The sequence below is a fragment of the Nestor notabilis genome, unplaced genomic scaffold (genome assembly GCF_000696875.1).
Source record: "Nestor notabilis isolate BGI_N333 unplaced genomic scaffold, ASM69687v1 scaffold20579, whole genome shotgun sequence".
NCBI classification, from domain to species: domain Eukaryota; kingdom Metazoa; phylum Chordata; class Aves; order Psittaciformes; family Psittacidae; genus Nestor; species Nestor notabilis.
Window position 1 is genome coordinate 32,174 of NW_009945405.1, and position 12,846 is coordinate 45,019.

Here is a 12,846-nt window from a genome sequence, read left to right on the forward strand (position 1 = left end):
GTAACCCTGCCAGGTAGGGGCCAGCCACAGCTTCTCTGGGCACGCTGTGCCAGCGCCTCAGCACCCTCACAGGGAAGAGCTTCTGCCTAATATCTAACCTCTATCTACCCTCTTTTAGTGCCATTCCCCATTGTCCTGTCACTACCTCCCCTTGTAAAAAGTCCCTCTCCAGATTTCTTGTAGCCCCCCTTTAGGTACTGGAAGGCTGCTATAAGGTCTTCCCTGAGTCTTTTTCTCAAGGCTGAACAACCTCATGTCTCTCAGCTTGCCTCCACAGGAGAGGTGCTCCAGCCCTTAGATCATCTTTGTGGCCCTCCTGTGGACTCACTCCAACAGGTCCATGTTCTTGTCCTGGGGGCCCCAGAGCTGAATGCAGGACTGCAGATGGGATCTCATGAGAGTGGTGTAGAGGGGGAAAATCACCTCGACCTGCTGGTCATGCTCCTCTTGACGCAGCCCAGGACAGGGTTGGTTTGTGGGCTCTGAGCGCACACTGAAGCTGGCTCATGTTGACTTTTTCATCAGCCAACACCCCCCAGGCCCTTCCCCTCAGGCTGCTCTCAACCATTCTCCTCCCAGCCTGTATTTGTGCTTGGGATTGCTCTGACCCAGGTGCAGGACCTTGCACTTGGCCTTGTTGAACCTCATGAGGTTCCTTACTTTGGGACTAAAGTGGGAATACAATCATGTTTTATATCCTTCAAAGAAACCAACATTCAAAGTCCCATTGCTTTAGTACATGTATGATCAAGAGAGTGCAGTGGTAAAAACCTTTCAGAAATCTCCTGGTCTGTGAGTGCTTGATGTTAATACTCCACTTTTTACTTTATGTTTCCCTCAATTTTGTTTCACAAATGTGCACACTGGCAACACCTTACCCAGAAATGCACTCTCGTCACCTGAAGTAGGCCTAGCAGAGACATCATGAACTGGAGGTCATAGCATGGTCTCAGTACTGCTGTCTCCAGCTCTGGCATCCTTCACTGTACCAAGCGCAGCCTCTCAGCAGCTCAGCTGTGCTTCATGTCTAACCGTGGATGCTGCTTTGCTCTGCTTTCAAAATATTAAATGCTACTCATGAATATAGTGCAAGACAGAAAAATAAAAAAGGTAAATCATTCAGGTCATTGTTTAATATTAATGTACTTAAAGTGTAGAACTTTTTTTTAATAAAATATTTACGTATCATCAGTTTGACTGACAAAGTATCTCCCATTTAAATTTTCTACCAATAAGTAAAAAGCAGAGGTGTGTATTTAAAATGTTCAGGTGACAATATATTAAATGTCTGCTGTTACCCAGCTTTAATTACTCAGATGTAACTGTGTAGATTTGGCTTTAGTATTTTGATATGTTTGGGACACCAAAGTGTCTAAAGCTATAGTGGACAACTCAGTAAATGAGTAGTTACAAAGAAGACTGAAATTTGGCTTGCAGACACCTGGGTAGAGGGGTCTGAGTGGGTTAGGCAGCCAGCAGCATCAGGGGCTGGGGAAGGGTTTCCACAAGGGTAAGTATAGTGCAGGCATTTAAACCACCTCTCCCTTCTTTTCCAGACGCTGCCCAGACTGGTCAAGATGTTGAGCCTCAGCCACTGGTGGAAGAAAACTTGGCAGTGGAGATAGAGGCTGAGGAAATGCCAGACCCAGAGGTCATCGTTGATGTGGAAAGCCAGGAAAATCCCTCAGACTGTTTCCCAGATCCAGCTGATGACTGATCTGGCATGCTTGCTGTTACACCCAGCCTTGAAGCCTACAGCACCCATCCTTTGCATCTCATAGTCCCACTGTGTGTAAGAATTGGTCCAGGAAAAAAAACCAGGAAATTAGGAGAAAGACATGAGGTGTCAGGCCTGCTAACCGCATTTAAAAAAAATAAATATATATACAAGGAAAAGCAGATGCTTGGCTTCAAGGCCACACTGCTGTGGGCTGACAGGTTCTCTAACAACCAAACTGGGCAGCTTGTTGATGCTTTGCCTGTTAATAGACCTGCAGCTAAACTGTGGAGCCTGAAATGAGATGGGCAGCTCTTCTGCTCCCTGCCACCCCACTCCTTGCCATGTTTAAAAAAAATAAATATATATACAAGGAAAAGCAGATGCTTGGCTTCAAGGCCACACTGCTGTGGGCTGACAGGTTCTCTAACAACCAAACTGGGCAGCTTGTTGATGCTTTGCCTGTTAATAGACCTGCAGCTAAACTGTGGAGCCTGAAATGAGATGGGCAGCTCTTCTGCTCCCTGCCACCCCACTCCTTGCCATGTCTCTTACAGCCAGCAGTTCCTGCAAGGGGCAGGCATGGCAGGCAGATAAAAAAAGTCCCAGACAGAAACAAGAACTTGCCAGACATTTCCTGAGAAAGCCTCTTTTCCAGAGATTTCAAGGCATTTTTGACAGGCCCTGCAGAAAAAAGCTCAATGGAGGTCTCGGCTAGGTATCTGCTGTGCTGGGTGTCTATCTGAATCACTCCTCCGAGCTCCAGCCCTTTGTGATTTGGTCCTCACCACGTGCTGTGTGGGACCAGGAGTGGTGGTGGTAGCAGGGGCTGCTGTGTGCAGTGATGTTGGCACTTGCCTTTTGATGCCTTGTAATGGCTTTTGCCAGAACCTCGTTGCTCGGGTTGTGAGTGAGTTAAAACAGCTCCATCACTAGCTTGCTTGCTTGCAGCAGGAGGGTGCCTGGGATGCGTAATTTTGGCAGAAACATTGATTATAATGCTGAGATTGTTCATCAGTGCAAGCTTTAGTGCCTTTAGTGTAATGGTTTAGCTACTGCAAGCTGATGAAGCTGGCCATCTGCCTGTGCATTTAGGCTTTTTCAGTGCTGTGTTACTTGGACAGACAGCAGCAATTTATAGACTCTCTTAGGTAATTCTTGCTGCTATGCATGTCCTGTTCTCCTCAGGGGAGGCTTGCAAGTAGAGCAGCTGGGGTAGACCTGCAGGGAAGAAGGATGAGGTGAGCAGAGGGCAAGGACTCGGTCCCAGACAGCAGGTAGCTGAGTCCCTGGCAAAGCTGCCTGGGGCTGCAGGGCTCTTGGGGCACAGGGAGTGCTGCAGATGCGCTGCCAGAGCAAGGTATTTACTCTGTAAGTGCATTTTGGTAGCTGGAAGTGAGACATGTTGGTGTTAACATAGCCCTGTGGCCTAGAAAGGCATGGTAGAGTAGAAGCAGAGATGGTACAGGCTGAGGCCGAAAGGGGTAGGGAGGTAGGGAGGTGCGTGTTGCATTCCTCTCTTCCCTTGTCATTTTGTTGTTCTTTCATATTGTGCCATGAATCCCTTGGAAACAGATTTGAGGTATGCCTTGTAAATGCCACCCAACGAGGTCTGTGAGTACCCCAGCAAAGTCAAAACCAAGCTGAAGCTGCTTCCCTCCCAGGTGGGGGAGCTGGTGGGACTGCTGCACGCTCACCTGAAGGCTGCATCTCTGTACATGGCAAAGCTCTGCACCCGTGACACCCAGCCATAGGTGGTTTTTGTTGTTTCCTTGTCCTGTGACTCTGTTTAGAAGACGTTTGGATCTCGTGTGCTGTGTTGGTGGTGATCCAGCCTTTCTGCTTTTTAAGGCTGCCGTAGGCATCAGATTTTCCACGGTAAGAGGGAGATAATAACTCTTTTCCTCATGGTGCTGTGCTATCTCCTTTCAGTACAAACATTCCTCAAAGGCTGTGAGTTCAATGACAAAAATGTGATGCCAAGTGCTTGGGGTGGCAACTGCCTGTAGGCAGCACAGTGGCAGTGAGTGATGCTGGGTGAACAGGGGCTGCTGCCCCCAAAGTGGGACACAGTCAGCTTTGCTTCTCTTCTGCACTTTCTGCCAGGGGCAGGCAGGGGACAGTCGACTCCTACATGCTTCGAAGGGTGAACGGTTCTCTGGGCTGCACTGGAGTAGATGTCAGCAGTGTTTTGGGTGCTGAGGGTGGCAGAGTTGGGCCACCCTTGTGCTGCCGCGCTGGTGCATCCTGACTTCAGCTTGTCCTGGTGCTGCCTTGCTTCTGTCAGCCCTGGAAGGGCTGGGGTGCCCTGTTAGCACCACCACTACACCACCATTGGTGTCACCCCAGTCCAGGAAGGATTTTTCCCATTGAGACAGGAGTCTGAGACTCAAGATGGCTTTATGGGGCACATGGCTTTATGAGGCGTATGTCTATGAGGACATGGCTGGTTTTCTGTCCTTCCCTGCTGAAGATGCTGTTCAGCAGCAGAGCAAAGGTTTCTGTTACTGTGAGGTGAGAAGTGCAGCCTGGGCTTTTCCTTTAACTGTATGTGTTCATGTCCAGCTATTGTTCTTTTTTGGTGGTTTTCTTTTCCCCGTTATGGTTTTGTTCCTAATAAAAACATCTGTTTTCTAACTTCTTTTGGAAATATTTAAGTTCTTTTATTTAATAATTGTTTCTTTATGGGTTTCACTGAAAGTACAGGCTGGTTTCCAAATTTTCACCCAGCCAACTGAAGGAAAGGTGGTAACAAGCCACTGCTGACTTGCGTAGTGTGGGGAACAGAGATCACAAGGGCATTTGTCACAAGGAGATCACAAGGAGAGGTCGTAGGGCAGTAGCATGCAACTAGTCCCTGATGGAGTGCGTGTGCTAATGTGCCTGCACATCTGTGTGCACCAGCAGCTCACCAAACCCTGCTCTGGTGCCTTGCACAGCCTGTGAGGTGCAGGGAAGGGATGCAGGGAGATGGTCTTATTTTACCCATCTTTATCCACCTGTATTTGTGACGCCTAAGAGACCTCAGCTGTGAGAGAGGATGCTTGACTGCATAGCTCCTTCTGAAAGGAGAGAACTTTCTCATGCTCACCCTTAGACAAGTGGGCCCAGAGGGTGCATAAAACCAATGTCCTGGTGGTTTGTGGTCATAGAAATCCCTTGACTTTACCAGTACAGGGTTAGCCCTGGAACAGTGGTGGGACTGGACACAGGTGATTGTGTCTTGCAGCCTGTGAACCCAGCACCCCAAGGAACCCCCTGCCTGAATTTGCAGCCTGATGATGGTGCTGCATCACCCAAGGCCATAGTGAGGATACTTCCAGCTGAAAGTATCTGGCAGAGTAATGGGTATGGACATATGCAGTGCTGCCAGGAATTTGACCAGAAACAGATGTCTGCTGCCTTTTTGGGACTTCTGCTGGCCCTGATGTTGCTGTGCCATGGCAGTCCTACCCTTGCTGGGTTGCTGAGGGAGCCCTTGGTGCCGGGGTGCCCCCAGGGGCCTGTGGCCTCCTGGGGGGTGCTGGTTGCACAGTGAGCTGACAGTCACGCCATCCTCTCTGGCCACTGGTCCTGGTTGGGAAGGCTGGGAGGAAGGCAGAGCCCATCCCTCTGCTCAGAGTGCTGGCAGGACAAGGGGAGCTCCACTCTCTGGGAAATGAGGATGTTCTGGGATATGGTTTCTTACCAGCTGAAACAAACCACCAGTGGTTTATAGTACTGTGCAGAATGGATGTTTAGATTTGTATCCATGTCAGTGTTTTGTGGTGAGAAGAGAAAGTTTTCCTTCTGCATGTGGCACATGCTAATCAACAAATGACATAAAATGTAATTCATAGTGCTTTCATCATGGAATTCATGCAGATTGTGAATATAAAAAGAGTTGGAGGATGATCTTGTTTGGCATAAGATGTACGTGAAAGCAAAAGCAGAAAGAAGACGTGGTAACAGCAAGCAGACAAAGGGAAATGATCTCTTTAGATTTTCTTAGCACAAAATTCTCATGTCAGTAAAGCTCCCCATCCTAGTAGTGAAACAGTTTGTATTCTGCTTTCCAACCTTGACCCCAGGCTACTGTGCCTGATGTCCTGGCGCATGTAGCCCTTGGAGTCCTACCTCCGGGCAGGCAGGAGTGAAGTGCCCCATAGACTTCCATAGGTAAACACGCAGAACCAGTAACAGAAGTGGGCAAGAAGAGCAGCATCACCTATGTCTGTCTGAGACAGAAGCAGAATTTGGTGATGTGTCGTCGCAGAGGCTTGGATTAGCATTTGGGTATTGTTTGTGCCTTTGTCCAGGCTGCGTAGTGCTGGGGTGCAGTCAAACCCTGCCTGTACAATGCTAGTGATGGTGAAGTCCCTCCTGAGCATATGCAATGCTCCCCTCTTGTCCTCCGGTGTAAAACAGGCTGGGAGACAACACCATTGCCCAGTGGGGACCCTGCGACCTTTGACAACCAGTGGCTGTATCCTGCATCGGTTTTGTTCACAATGAGCTCTGTGTTTCCTTTCTGCAAAAGTATGTGACCCATCTCTTAGGCAGGGGATGTGGTTGGAGACACCAGCGGTGGCTTTACCAAGAACCTAGAAGGTCCTTAGATGAAGCCCTTCTAGGTATTTGTGCTTTTCCAGCAAGCAAACAGAGGCAGGCATTGTGTTAATTATATCAAGAATAATTTAACTTTGGTATTATCAGTTAAGAGATCTCTTTTGGCTATGAGGGACCACTGGGAAATGTGGGGTCTTTCTGGCTGGCCTCCCTCGGACACCACTTTTGTGGCTCCAGGCTGGCTGATGGGCTGAAGTGGAGCTCTTGGCCAGCTCTGGGATGGAGAGACTCTTACTTCCAGCTGTCTTGATCACCAGCAAGAAACGTGGCTGAATCACACAGCCATCCACTGTTGATAGGGACTAAAGAAACTGCCTGTATCAAAGCAGGCTGACCAGAGAGCAAAGGATGTTGAATGATAAGGCAGATGGGGTGTGGGGGAGGAGGAACGCAGAGACATCCCCCCAAAAGTGTTCAAATATGGGTAAACCCCTCAGAAGGTGGACAGCAATTGCATTCAAGTATCATATGAAGAGCCTGGAGCAGTTCTGCTCATGCACGCCAATAGCATCATGTGCATCTTCATGAAGGAATTTCTCACCTCAGCCAGGAGGTGGGATTTCAGCCCCACAGCTCCTTGTCCCTGGGGTTCCCCCACCCTTCTGTCAGCCATGAGGACGTGAAGGGCCTGACTTCATCACATCTTTCATTATGCTTGTAAATTTAGGTCCCTGACTACTCCCCTCACCTCTCAACACACCTACAGATGTGTGCCTGGCACATTGGTTCCTGCCCCTGGAGCTAACGTTGCCATCTTCTTCGGTCTGCATCTTCCATTGTCTTCAAGCTTTGCTCAGAGAAGGGGCCATTGGCCAGCACCATGTCTCTCCCTTGCTGAGGAAGGTGGGTTTGGACTCGCTGGGCTGTCACCAGGGATGCCTGATATCCCAGCTGGAGCTGGCCACGGCGCTGCAGGCGGTGAGTGGAGTGATTCATGTGGTCCCTGGGGGCTGGAGGGGTGGGTGTTGTGAGGATGAGTGAGTCTCTGCCTCCTGGGAGATGGGAATCCTTGGCCTGTCCCCACTATTTTATGGATATCTGGGGGCAAGGACTGGTCCTGGTGCATGGGAAGACATCTCTAGCCTGCTCACCGTATTGCTGTGTGAACACGGATGGTAAGGACAGGTTCCCGTCTGTAGAGGTAGCAAATATGGGTGGCTAATGTCCTCTTATTTTTAATTGACTTATTTTTCTGGTTAGCATATTCCATGTCGCATTTAGCCAATATACATGACAAAATACTGGATGGGGCTATAGTTTAAGCTGTGTATTTTATAGTTAACACTAGAAATGAGGGGAAAAAGCAAAACTTGGAACCTGAATTCTAGGCAGAATTTTTAAAACTCACTTAAATTTATGACAACTACTGATAGTTTTAGTATTGACTAACTGTATAGAAGGTAATGGTATTGCAGAGCAAGGATTACTTAGAGGCAATTTTCTGCAAATCTTTTGGAATTGGAAATACAGTACATAAAAGAGAATTATTATCTGCTCCCGTATCATATGCAAATGGATAAAGAAATACTGTTTGGTGGCTATCCTCTTGCCAGCATTGCTGTCTCAGCTTTGGTTTATACAAGTTCCTTTTGGAGGGCAAAACATATTTTCCCAAAGCTAAGCAGCAAAGCAGTTTTAAAAGATTTTTTTGATACTAAAAGTCACATAATAAGGAATCTTCAAACAAAAAGAAGAAAGAAGAAGATGTGATGATGCTTTTGTCTATGTGAAAAGAATTGCAATAGTGACTTTGAACGCATAACTTGAAGCAAAGGGCATTAAGAGTTTATGTTGCATTCCTGGGAAAGCTTTCAGAGCAATGGGCCTCGGAGATTTCTTCTCTGAAACACAGACAAACCTATAGTTAGGGGATTTGTGACAGCAGGGGTGTGATGTGTGTGAATGGCACAGTCAACTGCCTGTCTGTCTCCATTCACCTCGAGCAGAATACAGAAGCTGGGGTGGGTGAAGGCCTTTCCGAGGTGTGACATGGAGCCTGGAGCAGGAGCTGGCTGCTGGGTTCGTGCCTCTGTTGTCACAGGACAAACCATGACAGGATTGAGAGCAAGAGGAGGTTGAAGAGAGCAGAGTCACCACTGTGGGAGATCCAGGAGGAAGAAAGGGCACGAGGCTGAATGACTGAGGGTAAATGGCAGTCACAGATGCTGTTTCTTCCCTCACATGGGTGGGGAGGCTGCAGGGGTCTCAAGCAAGGTCTGTCCTCCATCATCCTGCCAACTCTTTAGGCACTATAAAGCACTGTCCCTCAGAAAGCAGTAGTCACTGTTGCTTCCTCCTTGCTCCCACTCTCCCTGATACTTGGCATGAACTGTGCTCTCCAGACAAGTGCACTTCTCTCCAGGTGGTAGGTGAGAGCTCCCCAAGCCTCTCTGGCGATGCTGAGCCTGGGAAACTGGGGACTGCTTACTCCTCTCTGCCTTTCTTGTGAGGCATTTGCAGGGAATGTGCTGTGCTAGTTTTGGTAAGCCCAAGAAGGGAGTGAACACAAATCCTCCCCTAGCAGCGAACAGGAAATACCTTTTCCTTTTTTATTCTGCCCCCCACTCCTTCTCCAGTTCTAGCTGCTCTTTCAGGATTTTTCTCCTCACTTCACTTGCTGGTATGGATTTAGCCAAATGAGATGGGAGAAGAGTGGTAGGAAGGCAGGACCCCAGTCAGCTTTTTACGTACCCTGAATACAGGTAAGAACATGCCTGTTCCCTTTCCTTGCTGTGCACACTGGGTCAGGATTTCTGTTGCTGCTATAGGAGGCCATGGTGAAAAGCTGTGCAATTTAAGCTTCTGTTCGTACATATTCCTTCCCAGCTCTGGAGGGTTTTGGGTTCTTTTTCTTCAGGTGATTCAGTTTCTGATAACGAGTTTTGTTTCCTTACCTTTTGTTGAGAGTTTAAAGCTTTGTCACTTGGAACAAAAGCCTGTTGATAGCTTTCTCTGGAGAACCAGTTGCAGAAGAAGAGGCCCTTTTTTGCTGAAGAGATCTGTCGGAGTCAACACTGCCATAAATTTGATATCATCTATCTTGAAAAAACCCCAATGGTTAAACAGCCTCAGTGAGAAAGGAAGGTAGATGCCTGTGTTTGTCCTGAATTACTGATGCTGCAGAGCTTAAAAGAACTTCCAAGGTAACACAAATAACCACTACAGCTGTAGTTCCAACCCAGTGCATCTTATCTGTGTGGGCACAAGGCATGCACAGTAACTTTCCATCGAGGCTGCACTGCAAAGCAGCCACTGAAAGTGGTGTATGTAAGGGACAGGAGAAAAACACTGTCAACACAAAGCCTGCTTTTCCGTGATAGAAATGAAAAGGGTGACTGGAAACAATGATGACACCATCCTGTACCTGACCACTGGGACCTTGCTTTTGTCAATAGAAGGTCTGAATGGAAGGTGCTTTTAAATGGTGCTTTGTAGGCAGGTAGGTGGGAGCCTGGGGTTTGGGTGACAGGAACATCTGGTTTCATTTGTTGTCTTTCTTTGGAGTATCTGGCTGACCTTAGCAAGTCATTTCCCCCTCCTCTGCCTCATTTTCCCACCTGCAATACTGAGGTGAACATGTAGGACTCCTCTGTAATATGGGTTTAAGCCTTGCTGATACACAGCAGCACCTCATACCTGCTTGTTGGTGTGGCTGAGAGCTGGGAAGCCCCATGGGGTGCTGCATGCAGAGGTCTTGCATGTGAGCCCTGTGGTCCAGCTGCCACAGGATGTCTGGCTGACCAGGATGTGCGGAGGAAGTTTACCAAAGCTGCTGTGGTGGACAGCATCTCTCTTGTTAACCTTGCTGGCTTGTGAGGTGCTTGTTTCTTTCTGACTCTCAGGAGCGTGACAGAGGGAGCTAGTAGATGTATTGCTTTGGTGGAAATACTGTGAGAAACCACAGCTTGCCTCCACTCCCTGGCACTCGGATGCGTTACAAAGAACCCCCTTTGCCAGCCTTACTGAGCTCTTAAACCCCAGAAATTCTCAGAAATGCAATGACGCAGCACATCAGCACATCTTCCCGGCCGACAAGAGGAGCTGTGGGCTGTGAATGTTTAGAAACGGGCAGCTTTGTGCCTGTTCTTTCCCCTGCTGTGCCAAGACCCGCTCTTTGCTACCACTTGCTTAGCTCCCTGCTGCAGCCGCTCGGTGCTTTCTGTGCGTGTTGGCAGCAGAGCCCAGCATGGCCGGGATGGGGTCAGCCTGTCCGGCTGCCCTGTTGTCCCTGCACACCGAGGAGCTGCCCACCTGGGTCTGCTGCTGCTTGTCAGCCCTTATGTGTGGCTGGGTCACACTGAGAAGTGTGTGTGCCAGGTCTGGCCAGACCGGGGTCTGGTACTGGTGTGCCATGTGTGCTTGCTCAGGCCTGCCAGGCATAGCAGGGTGTCCTGCCACACCAACTGGCCAAAACCTCACTGTCTTGCCATGGAAAGGGTCTCAGCTCCTGTTTTCTGCCCCACATGCTGTCCTCACAGCTTGCTGGATGAGTGAATGTATTGAAATAGCCATATGTAGGAACAGACAGACATCAGAGAGGCCAAAACAGGCTCACAGGGAACAGGAAACTTGTGGGATCAGAGAAACTGAGCTGCTAAGTTGGGATCCACACTGAGCAGCAAAAAGGCTTGTACACTGCACTGGACCTCATGGCCACAGGTATACCTTGTGCAAAGAGCATTTGTATAGGTTATGTGAAAGACACCAAGATGCTTTTTCTTGCTTTGGTGTGCAGCAGCAAGTCTGTGCTTACAGGTCACTCGGGTGTTTCTGAGAAGTTTACCTCCTAAATTCCTGGTGATAAGGGCCAAACCTCCTTATATGTATGTACAGTGCCACATAATGGGCTTTTGTTTGCTATCATAGGTCCACTATCTAATAAATAAATAGCAGTCACAGATGACAGCAATTTTGGGACCCACAGTGACACTTCAGAGATGCTTATCCAAGCTTTTCTAGGAGAAGGGACGTTTTATGGCTGCCTACATGCATCCCAGGGCTGCACTGGTAGGACAAATCCCTACAGTGACTGAGCAAGATATCAAGTGTTGATGGCTTGCAGTTGAAGTCAAGACCTTCCTTTATGTGTGGGAACAGCATCAAGGCCATTCAGGGCCCCTCCTAGGAATAAATGCCTTTAATACTGAAATGTATTACCCAGTTGTTTGTACTCAGTCTCTTGCATCAGTTCTCATCCTCCCACCTACCTGTTTTGGACTGTCCTTGCTCCTCTCTGGTGTTTTAATAGTATAATAGATAAAACATTGTACAAGACATGAGTTATTAGTGCTTTTCTTAAGCTGATGATTTCTGGAGAATGTCAAACCTTGACCAAAACATTTCTTAGGTGGTAGCAGCAAGTTGTCTTTCCTGGATATATTTCGAAGAGAAGCAGTTGTCTTCCTGGGGTAGCTGGTCCAGCTCCTCTCTGGTAATGAAGGGTCATATTGTAGTTAATACAGGTCACTGTGTATTTATCACTGCTAAGACTGAAAGAGGCTGTTCTGTTCATCTGTCTGGCTTCTTGTGTAGGACAGCTTAATTGCATCATGCCAGCAAACTTTTGCTTGGACTGCAGCATGGTATGCAGTAGTAGTAATGTCACTGAAATTACTACAATAAGATGCTGAAAGGTACGTTCTAGATCTAGGATCATTATAGATGATGGAAATCAATGCCAGACAAGCAAGACTGAAATGCACCGTCTACAAGAATAACTGTCTGATGGGGTGCTGACAGCTGCTGTAGCCTCAGTCGTTTTGAACCACAGATTGTCAGACTGTTCTGTCTAAGGGGGTTACATTCCTTCTGACCAGACTGAAACCTTAAACTGGGTGGGTTTTTGTGAGTTTTGGCTGTTGACACACGCTTACAGGTGGAAAAGAAGAAAACAGGTTGGAGAGAGAGAACACCTGAGGCTGATGATGTGGTATTATAGACATCAAAAGGGAACTGTTTCTCTTCAGATTATCAGCTGAGGGCTACTGTGCATGAGTCTTGGTTTGAAAGCTTCCATTTACCTTTTTTTAGAGAAGGATAAAAACGTTTCTGCAGAAGCCATTGCGGTGCTGACAGGGTGTCTCACTATGGCATATTTCCACTGCATATAGGCAAAGCAGTGCTTTCAGTTTGCACGTAACAGGCTCCAAGCCACCAAGTCAGCATCCTCACTAAACCCTTGGCCAAAGCTTTCTTTTTGAGTTCTTGGTCTTCATCTTTGTAGTACTTCATTCCAGCTGAATTTCTTCCTTTCTTGGCTTTGTGTAAGGCAGAAGTGAAGAGGATGTGGTATGTGGCCTTCATCAGCCAAATGGCTGAAACTGTGTGTGGAAGCCAGCAGTTCCTTGGCGTTTCACAGTGCAGGGGCAACTCCCACCGCCAGAGATGACTTTGCTTCTTCCCCACTCCAGCCACTGCCCACAATTCCCCCCGTCGTCGCAAAGGCTACAGTAAAGGGGAAGGGAATGTGCCATCACAAAACCCTCAGCTACCACCCAGGGCAACCCCGATGGAACCCAGGC

General features: G+C 48.1%; 1 protein-coding gene across 1 annotated transcript in view; it reads left to right on the plus strand.

The window, feature by feature from the left end:
- LOC104412222 overlaps positions 1 to 1,717 on the plus strand; it is a 9,970-nt gene extending 8,253 nt beyond the window's left edge. Inside the window, exon 6 of the mRNA XM_010022866.1 lies at positions 1,557 to 1,717. Coding sequence (XP_010021168.1) covers positions 1,557 to 1,717 — 161 coding nt within the window. The remainder of the gene's footprint in view (positions 1 to 1,556) is intronic.
- The last annotated feature ends 11,129 nt before the right edge of the window (positions 1,718 to 12,846 follow it).